The following is a 14,300-nucleotide window of genomic DNA, read 5'->3' on the forward strand; positions in this document are numbered from 1 at the left end:
TAGGATTGAATTTGAGATGCTTTTTATTTCCCTATATGGGCAAATACATACCTATAGGTATATAGTGTTATTTTAAAATTTTGTTCCTACTGGTGCTATAAATACTCTGAAATACAAAATGTACTTAGAAATAAAATGTTAATTTCTACACTAGTGGTTAAAAATCAGCAAAACCTTTTTGCCCAGACAAAATCTTTTTAGTGTCCTAGTTTATGAAACATCCCGAAGTGGAGCTACTTGGTGTTGGCAAGCCCCTGCCTTCGCAGCAACACCCCATGTGCTCTGTTGCTTGTCCCTGAAGCATTTCTGCAAAACTCCAGGGCTCTGAAGAACATACTTTAATAAGCAGTTAGTAGCTAAGTAAAAGCTATTTTGGAAAAGTTGTGAATACGTTCCTCACTTGAGCATGTATATAGAGCAGTCTTGAGACCTAGAACCTCACCCTGATCCTTTTTCCAGATGAAAGCATGCAAGTCCCAGGAAGATTAAGTGACACATGTTGTTGAAAGAAAACTTAAGTCTCCTTGATATCTCAGATTCAGCGAGTGTTGGTCAATTGAGAGACTCCAACCTCTGTTTTCATACTTCAGGCCCTTCTCTTTATCTTGTGCAGCCATGTGGCTCCTGCAAACATGAACAAAAGAAATTCCTGTTGGGATTGTTTGTGAATTACTTACCCCTAAATAAAATGGTACTTATTTGAACTTTATCCACTTTTCTTTGGTACTTTTATTTATAGACGAATAACCACTAAAAATTACTTTCCATGTTGATTCCATTTGTAGAACATTATAGGATAATTTTAAAAAACACATGTAAATACATTTTACATATTTATTTAAAATAAGCACTTTCCAGAGAATTATTTCTCCCTTAGTTTATTATAACTATGGATTTTGGGGTAGATTCTCTATTATTTAAAAATTATTTTAGCCCAGTTATGCTGAATTCTTGCATTTTTACAGTGTACTTAAAACTCAACATGACTTTCTGGTACTATCTAATCTGCAGGAATAGAAAACTAAATAAGTTCTAGTATAATTACATATTTATAACATGTCTGTATCTGATTTACAGGAAGACCGTGTACTCAGCTGCAGCTTCTAAATCCAGAACGATTTGCACGCCTTATCAAAGAAGTAATGAATACATTCTGGCCTGGTAGAGAGTTGATTGTTCAATGGTATCCATTTGATGAAGACAAAAATCATCCATCTGTTTCATGGCTTAAAATGGTTTGGAAGAATCTATATATACATTTTTCAGAGGATTTGACTTTATTTGATGAGATGCCACTTATTCCCAGAAGTACACTAGGAGAAGGTCAGACATGTGTGGAACTCATTAGACTCAGGATTCCATCATTAGTCATTTTAGATGATGAATCTGAAGCACAGCTTCCAGAATTTTTAGCTGACATTGTACAAAAACTTGGAGGGATTGTCCTTAAAAAATTAGATGCCTCCATACAACATCCACTTATTAAAAAATACATTCATTCACCATTACCAAGTGCAGTTTTGCAGATAATGGAGAAGATGCCATTGCAGAAATTGTGTAATCAAATAGCTTCACTACTTCCGACACACAAAGATGCCCTAAGGAAGTTCTTAGCCAGTTTAACCGATAGCAATGAAAAGGAAAAAAGAATAATTCAGGAATTGGCAATATTTAAACGAATTAACCATTCATCTGGTCAGGGAATTTCCTCTTATACAAAACTAAAAGGTTGTAAAGTCTTGCACCACACTGCCAAACTTCCTCCAAATCTGCGACTCTCTATTTCAGTAATAGACAGTAGTGATGAAGCTACTATTCGCTTAGCAAACATGTTGAAAATAGAGAAGTTAAAGACCTCCAGCTGCTTAAAGCTTGTTTTAAAAGATATTGAAAATGAATTTTATTCACATGAAGAGATAATGCACCTTATGTTATGGATCCTTGAGAATCTATCCTCTCTTAAAAATGAGAATCCAAATGTGCTTGATTGGTTAATTCCATTAAAATTCATTCAGATTTCACAGGAACGAATGGTATCAGCCAGTGAACTCTTTGATCCTGATATAGAAGTACTAAAGGATCTCTTTTATAATGAAGAAGATACTTGCTTCCCACCATCAGTTTTCACCTCACCAGATATTCTTCACTCTTTAAGACAGATTGGTTTAAAAAACGAAGCCAGTCTCAAAGAGAAAGATGTTGTGCAAGTGGCAAAAAAAATTGAAGCCTTACAGGTCAGTGTTTGTCCAAATCAGGAAGTTCTTACAAAGAAAGCCAAAACACTCTTACTGGTTTTAAATAAAAATCATACACTGTTGCAGTCATCTGAAGGAAAGATGACACTGAAGAAAATAAAATGGGTTCCAGCTTGCAAGAAAAGGCCTCCAAATTATCCAGGCTCTCTAACATGGAAAGGGGACCTCTGCAGTCTCTGTGCACCACCGGATATGTGTGATGCAGCCCATGCAGTCCTCGTTGGCTCAGCACTTCCTCTTGTTGAAAGTATCCATATCAACTTGGAAAAAGCTTTAGGTATCTTCACAAAACCTAGCATCAGTGCTGTCTTAAAACACTTTAAAATTGTTGTTGATTGGTATACTTCAAAAACTTTTAGTGATGAAGACTACTACCAATTCCAGCATATTTTGCTTGAAATTTATGGATTCATGCATGATCATTTAAATGAAGGGAAAGATGCTTTCAGAGCCTTAAAATTTCCATGGGTTTGGACTGGCAAAAAATTTTGTCCCCTCGCCCAAGCTGTGATAAAACCATTCCATGATCTTGACCTTCAGCCTTATTTGCATAGTGTGCCTAAAACCATGGCAAAATTCCACCAACTGTTTAAGGTCTGTGGTTCAATAGAGGAGCTGACATCAGATCATATATCTATGGTTATTCAGAAGGTATATCTCAAAAGTGATCAAGATCTCAGTGAACAAGAAAGCAAACAAAATCTTCATCTTATGTTGAATATTATCAGATGGCTATATAGCAGTCAGATTCCAGTAAGCCCCAACACACCAGTTCCTATACATCATAACAGAAACCCTTCTAAACTAATCATGAAGCCAATTCATGAATGCTGTTATTGTGACATCAAAGTTGATGACCTTAATGACTTATTGGAAGATTCAGTGGAACCAATTATTTTGGTGCATGAGGACATACCCATGAAAACTGCAGAATGGCTGAAAGTTCCATGCCTTAGTACAAGATTGATCAATCCTGAAAACATGGGATTTGAGCAGTCAGGACAAAGAGAACCACTTACTGTAAGAATTAAAAATATTCTAGAAGAATATCCTTCAGTGTCAGATATTTTTAAAGAACTTCTTCAAAATGCTGATGATGCAAATGCAACAGAATGCAGTTTCATGATTGATATGAGAAGAAATATGGACATTAGGGAGAATCTTCTGGACCCAGGGATGGCAGCTTGTCATGGACCTGCTTTGTGGTCATTCAATAATTCTGAGTTCTCAGATTCAGACTTTGTGAACATAACTAGGTTAGGAGAATCTTTAAAAAGAGAAGAAGTTGATAAAGTTGGAAAATTTGGTCTTGGATTTAATTCTGTGTACCATATTACTGACATTCCCATCATTATGAGTCGAGAATTCATGATAATGTTCGATCCAAACATAAACCATATCAGTAAACACATTAAAGACAAATCTAATCCTGGGATCAAAATTAATTGGAGTAAACAACAGAAAAGACTTAGGAAATTTCCTAATCAGTTCAAACCATTTATAGATGTGTTTGGCTGTCAGTTACCCTTAACTGTAGAAACACCTTACAGCTACAGTGGAACTCTTTTCCGACTGTCCTTTAGAACTCAGCAGGAAGCGAAAGTGAGTGAAGTTAGTAATACCTGCTATAATACAGCAGATATTTACTCTCTTGTGGATGAATTCAGTCTCTGTGGACATAGGCTTATCATTTTCACTCAGAGTGTAAACTCAATGTATTTGAAGTACCTGAAAATTGAGGAAAGCAATCCTAGCTTAGCACAAGATACAATAATAATTAAAAAAAAATTCTGCTCTTCCAAAGCATTGAATGCACCTATCTTAAGTGTTTTAAAAGAAGCTGCTGAGCTCATGAAAACCTGCAGCAGCAGTAATAAAAAGCTTCCTACTGATGCACCAAAGTCATCTTGCATTCTTCAGATCACAGTTGAAGAATTTCACCATGTGTTCAGAAGGATTGCTGATTTACAGTCGCCACTTTTTAGAGGTCCAGATGATGACCCAGCTGCTCTCTTTGAAATGGCCAAATCTGGTCAATCAAAAAAACCGTCAGATGAGTTGTCACAAAAAACAGTAGAGTGCACCACGTGGCTCATATGTACCTGCATGGATACAGGAGAGGCTCTAAAGTTTTCCCTGAATGAAAGTGGAAGAAGACTAGGACTGGTTCCTTGTGGGGCTGTAGGAGTTCTGCTCTCTGAAGTCCAGGACCAGAAGTGGGCTGTGAAACCACACATTGGAGAGGTGTTTTGCTATTTACCTTTACGAATAAAAACAGGATTGCCAGTTCACATCAATGGGTGCTTTGCTGTAACTTCCAATAGAAAAGAAATCTGGAAGACAGATACAAAAGGGCGATGGAATACCACCTTCATGAGACACGTTATTGTGAAAGCTTACTTAGAGGCTCTCAGTGTCCTACGTGACCTGGCCACCAGTGGGGAGTTAATGGATTATACCTACTATTCAGTGTGGCCTGATCCTGATTTAGTTCATGACGATTTTTCTGTAATTTGTCAAGGATTTTATGAAGATATAGCTCATGGAAAAGGGAAAGAATTGACCAGAGTCTTTTCTGATGGATCTACGTGGGTTTCCATGAAGAATGTGAGATTTCTAGATGACTCTATACTTAAAAGAAGAGATGTTGGTCCAGCAGCCTTCAAGATATTTTTGAAATACCTCAAGAAGACTGGGTCAAAAAACCTTTGTGCTGTTGAACTTCCTTCTTCAGTAAAATTAGGATTTGAAGAAGCTGGCTGCAAACAGATACTGCTTGAAAATACATTTTCAGAGAAACAGTTTTTTTCAGAAGTGTTTTTCCCAAATATTCAAGAAATTGAAGCAGAACTCAGAGATCCTTTAATGAATTTTGTTTTAAATGAAAAGATTGATGAATTCTCAGGAATTCTTCGCATTACTCCATGTATTCCTTGCTCTTTGGAGGGACATCCTTTGGTTTTGCCATCAAGATTAATTCACCCTGAAGGACGAGTTGCAAAGTTATTTGATACTAAAGATGGACGATTTCCTTATGGTTCTACTCAGGATTATCTTAATCCTATTATTTTGATTAAACTAGTTCAGTTAGGTATGGCAAAAGATGATATTTTATGGGATGACATGCTAGAACGTACAGAGTCAGTAACTGAAATTAATAAAAGTGATCATGCTGCTGCTTGTCTAAGAAGTAGTATCCTATTAAGTCTTATTGATGAAAAACTAAAAGTAAGGGATCCTAGAGCAAAGGATTTTGCTGCAAAGTATCAAACAATCCCCTTCCTTCCATTTTTAACAAAACCAGCAGGTTTTTCTTTGGACTGGAAAGGTAACAGTTTTAAGCCTGAAACCATGTTTGCAGCAACTGACCTTTATACAGCTGAACATCAAGATATAGTTTGTCTTTTGCAGCCAATTCTAAATGAAAACTCCCATTCCTTCAGAGGTTGTGGTTCAGTGCCATTGGCTGTTAAGGAGTTTTTGGGATTACTCAGGAAGCCAACAGTTGATCTGGTTGTAAACCAGTTGAAAGAAGTTGCAAAATCAGTTGATGATGGAATCACATTATACCAGGAGAATATCACCAATGCTTGCTACAAATACCTTCATGAAGCAATGATGCAAAATGAAGTAACTAAGTTATCAATTGCTGAAAAGTTAAAACCCTTTAGCTTCATTCTAGTTGAGAATGCATACGTTGACTCAGAAAAAGTTTCTTTTCATTTGAATTTTGAAGCAGCACCATACCTTTTTCAGTTGCCTAATAAATATAAAAATAATTTCCGTGAACTTTTTGAAAGTGTGGGTGTAAGACAGTCATTTACTGTTGAAGATTTTGCCTTTGTTTTGGAATCCATTGATCAAGAAAGGGGAACAAAGCAAATGACAGAAGAGAATTTTCAGCTTTGCCGGCGAATAATTAGTGAAGGAATATGGAGTCTCATTAGAGAAAAGAAACAAGAATTTTGTGAGAAAAATTATGGCAAAATATTATTGCCAGATACTAATCTTAAGCTTCTTCCTGCTAAATCTTTATGCTATAATGATTGTCCCTGGATAAAAGTAAAGGATACCACTGTAAAGTATTGTCATGCTGATATACCCAGAGAAGTAGCTGTAAAACTAGGAGCAGTACCAAAGCGACATAAAGCCTTAGAAAGATATGCGTCCAACATCTGTTTTACAACACTTGGTACAGAATTTGGACAGAAAGAAAAACTCACCAGCAGAATTAAGAGTATCCTTAATGCCTATCCTTCAGAAAAGGAAATGTTGAAAGAACTTCTTCAAAATGCTGATGATGCAAAGGCCACAGAAATCTGTTTTGTGTTTGATCCTAGACAGCATCCAGTAGATAGAATATTTGATGATAAGTGGGCCCCATTACAGGGGCCAGCACTTTGTGTGTATAACAACCAACCTTTTACAGAGGATGATGTCAGAGGAATTCAGAATCTTGGAAAAGGCACCAAAGAAGGAAATGCTTATAAAACTGGACAGTATGGGATAGGATTCAATTCTGTGTATCATATTACAGACTGCCCTTCTTTTATTTCTGGCAATGATATTCTGTGTATTTTTGATCCTCATGCCAGATATGCACCAGGAGCCACATCCATTAGTCCTGGACGCATGTTTAGAGATTTGGATGCAGATTTTAGGACACAATTCTCAGATGTTTTGGATCTTTATTTAGGAACCCACTTTAAACTGGATAATTGCACAATGTTTAGATTTCCTCTTCGTAATGCAGAAATGGCAAAAATTTCAGAAATTTCTTCAGTTCCATCATCAGACAGAATGGTCCAGAATCTTTTGGACAAATTGCGGTCAGATGGAGCAGAACTTTTAATGTTTCTTAATCACATGGAAAAAATTTCTATTTGCGAAATAGATAAAACTACTGGAGCTCTAAATGTGCTGTATTCTGTAAAGGGCAAAATCACTGATGGAGACAGATTGAAAAGGAAACAATTTCATGCATCTGTAATTGACAGTGTTACTAAAAAGAGGCAGCTCAAAGACATACCAGTTCAACAGATCACCTATACTATGGATACTGAAGACTCAGAAGGAAATCTTACTACATGGCTAATTTGTAATAGATCAGGTTTTTCAAGTATGGAAAAAGTATCTAAGAGCGTTATATCTGCTCACAAGAACCAAGATATTACTCTCTTCCCACGTGGTGGAGTAGCTGCCTGCATTACTCACAACTATAAAAAACCTCACAGGGCCTTCTGTTTTTTGCCCCTTTCTTTAGAGACGGGTTTACCATTTCATATGAATGGCCACTTTGCTCTAGATTCAGCCAGAAGAAATCTGTGGCGTGATGATAATGGAGTTGGTGTGCGAAGTGACTGGAATAACAGCTTAATGACAGCATTAATAGCTCCTGCATATGTTGAATTACTAATCCAGTTAAAAAAGCGATATTTTCCTGGTTCTGACCCAACATTATCAGTTTTACAGAACACACCTATTCATGTAGTAAAGGACACTTTAAAGAAGTTTTTATCATTTTTCCCAGTTAACAGGCTTGATCTACAACCAGATTTATATTGTCTAGTAAAAGCACTTTATAGTTGCATTCATGAAGATATGAAACGCCTTTTACCTGTTGTACGGGCTCCAAATATTGATGGCTCTGATTTACATTCTGCAGTTATAATTACTTGGATTAATATGTCTACTTCAAATAAAACTAGACCATTTTTTGACAATTTACTGCAGGATGAATTACAGCATCTTAAAAATGCAGATTATAATATCACAACACGGAAAACAGTAGCAGAGAATGTCTATAGACTGAAACACCTACTTTTAGAAATTGGTTTCAATTTGGTTTACAACTGTGATGAAACTGCTAATCTGTACCACTGTCTTATAGATGCAGATATTCCTGTTAGTTATGTAACTCCTGCTGATGTTAGGTCCTTTTTAATGACATTTTCCTCTCCTGATACTAATTGCCATATTGGGAAGCTGCCTTGTCGACTCCAACAGACTAACCTAAAACTTTTTCATAGTTTAAAACTTTTAGTTGATTATTGTTTTAAGGATGCAGAAGAAAATGAGATGGAAGTGGAGGGACTTCCCCTTCTCATTACACTGGATAGTGTTTTGCAAATTTTTGATGCAAAACGACCCAAGTTTCTAACAACATACCATGAATTGATTCCATCCCGCAAAGATTTGTTCATGAATACATTATATTTGAAATACAGTAATATTTTATTGAACTGTAAAGTTGCAAAAGTGTTTGACATTTCCAGCTTTGCTGATTTGTTGGCTTCTGTATTGCCTCGTGAATATAAGACCAAAAATTGTACAAAGTGGAAAGATAATTTTGCAAGTGAGTCCTGGCTTAAGAATGCATGGCATTTTATCAGTGAATGTGTAAATGTGAAAGAAGAACAAGAAGAAACTAAACCAACATTTGACATTGTTGTTGATATCCTAAAAGACTGGGCATTGCTTCCAGGAACAAAGTTTACTGTTTCAGCCAATCAGCTTGTAGTTCCTGAAGGGGATGTTCTGCTTCCTCTAAGCCTCATGCACATTGCAGTTTTTCCAAATGCTCAAAGTGATAAAGTCTTTCATGCTCTCATGAAAGCTGGCTGTATTCAGCTTGCCTTGAACAAAATATGTTCAAAAGACAGTGCATTTGTTCCCCTGTTGTCATGTCACACAGCAAACATAGAGAGCCCCACAAGCATTTTGAGGGCTGTACATTATATGGTTCAAACTTCAACATTTAGAACTGAAAAATTAGTAGAAAATGACTTTGAATCACTTTTGATGTATTTCAATTGCAATTTGAGTCACTTGATGTCCCAAGATGACATAAAAATTTTAAAGTCACTTCCATGCTACAAATCCATCAGTGGTCGCTATATGAGCATTGTAAAATTTGGAACATGCTATGTACTTACAAAAAGTATTCCTTCAGCTGAGGTGGAAAAGTGGACACAATCATCATCATCTGCATTTCTTGAAGAAAAAGTACACTTAAAAGAACTATATGAGGTGCTTGGTTGTGTACCTGTAGATGATCTAGAGGTATATTTGAAACACCTCTTACCAAAAATTGAAAATCTTTCTTATGATGCAAAATTAGAACATTTGATCTATCTTAAAAATAGATTATCAAATATTGAGGAATTGTCAGAGATCAAGGAACAACTTTTTGAAAAATTGGAAAGTTTATTGATAATCTATGATGCTAACAGTCGACTAAAGCAAGCAAAACATTTTTATGATAGAACTGTAAGAGTTTTTGAAGTTATGCTTCCCGAAAAAATGTTTATTCCTAAGGACTTCTTTAAAAAATTGGAACAACTTATAAAACCCAAAAATCAAGTTGCATTTATGACCTCCTGGGTGGAATTCTTAAGAAATATTGGACTAAAATACATACTTTCTCAGCAGCAGTTGTTACAGTTTGCTAAGGAAATCAGTGTGAGAGCTAATACAGAAAATTGGTCTAAAGAAACTTTGCAAAATACAGTTGATATTCTTCTCCATCATATATTTCAAGAACGAATGGATTTGTTATCTGGAAATTTTTTGAAGGAACTGTCTTTAATACCATTTTTATGTCCTGAGCGGGCCCCTGCTGAATTCATTAGATTTCATCCTCAATATCAAGAGGTAAATGGAACACTTCCTCTTATAAAATTCAATGGAGCACAAGTGAATCCAAAATTCAAGCAATGTGATGTGCTTCAGCTGTTATGGACATCCTGCCCTATTCTTCCAGAGAAAGCCACACCCTTGAGTATCAAAGAACAAGAAGGTAGTGACCTTGGTCCGCAAGAACAGCTTGAACAAGTCTTGAGCATGCTGAATGTTAACCTGGATCCCCCTCTTGATAAGGTCATTAATAACTGCAGAAACATATGCAACATTACAACTTTGGATGAAGAAATGGTTAAAACTAGAGCAAAGGTCTTAAGGAGCATATATGAATTTCTCAGTGCAGAAAAAAGGGAATTTCGTTTTCAGCTGCGGGGGGTTGCTTTTGTGATGGTAGAAGATGGTTGGAAACTTCTGAAGCCTGAAGAGGTAGTGATAAATCTAGAATATGAATCTGATTTTAAACCTTATTTGTACAAACTACCTTTAGAACTTGGTACCTTTCATCAGTTGTTCAAACATTTAGGTACTGAAGATATTATTTCAACTAAGCAGTATGTTGAAGTGTTGAGCCGCATATTCAAAAGTTCTGAAGGAAAACAATTAGATCCTAATGAAATGCGTACAGTTAAGAGAGTAGTTTCTGGTTTGTTCAAGAGTCTACAAAATGATTCGGTCAAGGTGAGGAATGATCTTGAGAATGTACGTGACCTTGCACTTTACCTTCCAAGCCAGGATGGTAGATTGGTCAAGTCCAGCATCTTAGTGTTTGACGATGCACCACATTATAAAAGTAGGATCCAGGGGAATATTGGTGTGCAGATGTTGGTTGATCTTAGCCAGTGCTATTTAGGGAAAGACCATGGATTTCATACTAAGTTGATAATGCTTTTTCCTCAAAAACTCAGACCTCGTTTATTGAGTAGTATACTTGAAGAGCAATTAGATGAGGAGACCCCCAAAGTTTGTCAGTTTGGAGCCTTGTGTTCTCTTCAGGGAAGACTGCAGTTACTCTTATCTTCTGAACAGTTCATTACAGGACTAATTAGAATTATGAAGCATGAAAATGATAATGCTTTCCTGGCCAATGAAGAAAAAGCCATAAGACTTTGCAAAGCTCTAAGAGAAGGATTGAAAGTGTCTTGTTTTGAAAAGCTTCAAACAACATTAAGAGTTAAAGGTTTTAATCCTATTCCCCACAGTAAGAGTGAAACTTTTGCTTTTTTGAAGAGATTTGGTAATGCTGTCATCCTGCTCTACATACAACATTCAGACAGTAAAGACATTAATTTCCTACTAGCATTAGCAATGACACTTAAATCAGCAACTGACAATTTGATTTCTGACACTTCATATTTAATTGCTATGCTAGGATGTAATGATATTTATAGAATCAGTGAGAAACTTGACAGTTTAGGAGTGAAATATGACTCTTCAGAACCATCAAAACTTGAACTTCCAATGCCTGGCACTCCAATACCTGCTGAAATTCATTATACTCTGCTTATGGATCCAATGAATGTTTTCTACCCAGGAGAATATGTTGGGTACCTTGTTGATGCTGAAGGTGGTGATATCTATGGATCGTACCAGCCAACATATACATATGCAATTATTGTACAAGAAGTTGAAAGAGAAGATGCTGACAATTCTAGTTTTCTAGGAAAGATCTATCAGATTGATATTGGTTATAGTGAATATAAAATAGTTAGCTCTCTTGATCTGTATAAGTTTTCAAGGCCTGAAGAAAGCTCTCAAAGCAGAGACAGTGCCCCTTCTACACCAACCAGTCCTACAGAGTTCCTAGCACCTGGTGTACGAAACATTCCTCCTCTTTTCTCCAGTAAAGAGAGCCACAAGAGCTCATCTTCAAAACACCATTCCCCCAAAAAGCTTAAGGTGAATTCTTTACCAGAGATTTTAAAAGAAGTGACAACAGTGGTGGAGCAAGCTTGGAAGCTTCCAGAATCTGAAAGAAAAAAGATTATTAGACGGTTATATTTGAAATGGCACCCTGACAAAAATCCAGAGAATCATGACATTGCTAATGAAGTTTTTAAACATTTGCAGAATGAAATTAACAGATTAGAGAAACAGGCTTTTCTAGACCAAAATGCAGACAGAGCCTCAAGGCGGACATTTTCAACCTCAGCATCCCGATTTCAGTCAGACAAGTACTCATTTCAAAGATTTTATACTTCATGGAATCAAGAAGCAACGAGCCATAAATCTGAAAGGCAACAACAAAATAAAGAAAAATGCCCACCTTCAGCTGGACAGACTTACTCTCAACGGTTCTTTGTTCCTCCCACTTTCAAGTCAGTTGGTAATCCAGTTGAAGCACGAAGGTGGTTAAGACAAGCCAGAGCAAATTTTTCAGCTGCCAGGAATGACCTGCATAAAAATGCCAATGAATGGGTATGCTTCAAATGTTACCTTTCTACGAAGTTAGCTTTGATTGCTGCTGACTATGCTGTGAGGGGGAAGTCTGATAAAGATGTAAAGCCAACCGCACTTGCACAAAAAATAGAGGAATATAGTCAGCAACTTGAAGGACTGACAAATGATGTCCACACATTGGAAGCTTACGGTGTAGACAGTTTAAAAACAAGATATCCTGATTTGCTTCCTTTCCCACAGATTCCAAATGACAGGTTCACTTCAGAGGTTGCTATGAGGGTGATGGAATGCACTGCCTGTATCATAATAAAACTTGAAAATTTTATACAACAAAAAGTGTGAAAGTATTTAAAGGAAAAATGTAGAGCTAGATCTTGAATGTGTTATAGCACAAATATGAATTGCTGTTTTTCTGAAGCTTCATTGCCACTTATTTAGGAATTATAGATTGGGAAGAATTTGAGTTATTATGAATGTGAATATCAATAGAAGACCTTAACTGAACCTAAAGGAAAATTATTTTGAAGATGGTGATGAACTGAAAAATTGCTAGATGTATTTGAATGGCTAGAATGGCATCATATTGAGCTGCACTTTACATAACCAAAGCTTAGCAGTTTGTTAGAAAAGAATCTGTTTATGTCTTTGGTTAGGATGAAGTTAATTTTATGTTTTTAACATGGTACTTTTGAAGGGGCTAATGAAACACTGGAATATCATTGCTTTAAACAAAACAAGGGGAATTAAGTCTTGGAATTTTATCATTTATTTAAGTGGATCCTCTTAGACGTGTTATTTTATCAGCTGGATCTGATTATGAATTTGTTGCAATTTTACATCTTAAATACTCAATGCATTTAAAAAATGGTACCATATTTTAATCCTGAATATTACTTGATTAAGAATAGGCAGATAGTACTTCCTAGAGTGTACTGAGTGCACTTTACATCTTTATTTTAAATGGTTTTTACACCTTATGTTTACAGGTTTCCTCTTTCATGAAGATAGCATATGGAAAACTCAAAATTGTGGAAGTTCTTATCACCAGATGTTAATATTGCTTCCAAGAACTGCTTACTAAAACAATGTTTATCAAGTGATAGAACATTTGCTTTAAGTTTGTTTGTACATATTTTCCACAAATGTCATAGTTTATATAGTGTGGTTGAACAGGATGCAATCTTTTGTCGTCTAAAGGTGCTGCAGTTAAAAAATATTTTGCCTTTCAACATGGCACTTAGTGGAGCCTTTTGGATTTTACTTTGAAAACACTGAAAAAATGTAAAATCATTGTGGCAATATCCAGTAGTTTATAAAAGAGGAATTATTGGCTTGTATTTTTCCCATGGATGATGGTTAATTTTCATTATGTTCGAATGTCCTACCATATGTATTTACTTAACATATTTCTTTTGCAGAATGTAAAAGAAAGGTAATGATAATTGGTTTAAATACATGTGTTGGCTGTAAATGAGGCTAAATATAATATTTTATGCAATTAAGGGCTTATGGAACATTAAAACTTTTTTACTTTTATTGGTAATAAGGAATGCACCTCCACAATTCTATTGCTTCTGGATGTGAAGCCATGTAATTATTTCTGCTGTTATAGTAAGTGCCATAATTTTAATAAAGCAAATGTATATATGAAATCATCGTAACTGGTATTTCATGAGAAATAGTTCATTGAAAATCAAACTTAATATCTCTCTATATTAAATTTTGATATGTGTGTTGTGTATGTGTGTTTATTGGAAATATTATGATAGAATTTTCCTATATTTTTTATACTGGAATTTTAGTAGTTTATTTTTTTTTAATTATTTTATTTTTGGGAGTTTTACAGATGTTCCCAATTTTCTCCCCTTTACCCACCTCTCCCCATCTTCCCCTCCCCTTCTCCCCTCCCCCACCCAAGTCTTCACCTGTCTTGTCTGTATCCATGGGCTGTTCATATATGCTTATAAGTTCTTTGGTTAATCCCTTCCAGCCCTCTTCCTGCCTTCC

The 14,300-nt window shown here is 35.9% G+C and overlaps 1 protein-coding gene across 3 annotated transcripts in view; it reads left to right on the forward strand.

Annotated features, from left to right (window-relative positions):
- The window catches only part of SACS (sacsin molecular chaperone), an 82,423-nt gene extending 68,397 nt beyond the window's left edge, over positions 1-14,026 (forward strand). For all 3 annotated transcript variants that reach the window (XM_081129373.1, XM_081129374.1, XM_081129375.1), the window contains one exon: positions 1,078-14,026. In XM_081129373.1, coding sequence (XP_080985499.1) covers positions 1,078-12,635 — 11,558 coding nt within the window. In that variant the 3' untranslated portion in view covers positions 12,636-14,026. The remainder of the gene's footprint in view (positions 1-1,077) is intronic.
- The last annotated feature ends 274 nt before the right edge of the window (positions 14,027-14,300 follow it).

The sequence above is a fragment of the Miniopterus schreibersii genome (genome assembly GCF_964146895.1).
Source record: "Miniopterus schreibersii genome assembly, chromosome: 2".
In the NCBI taxonomy this organism is placed as follows: domain Eukaryota; kingdom Metazoa; phylum Chordata; class Mammalia; order Chiroptera; family Miniopteridae; genus Miniopterus; species Miniopterus schreibersii.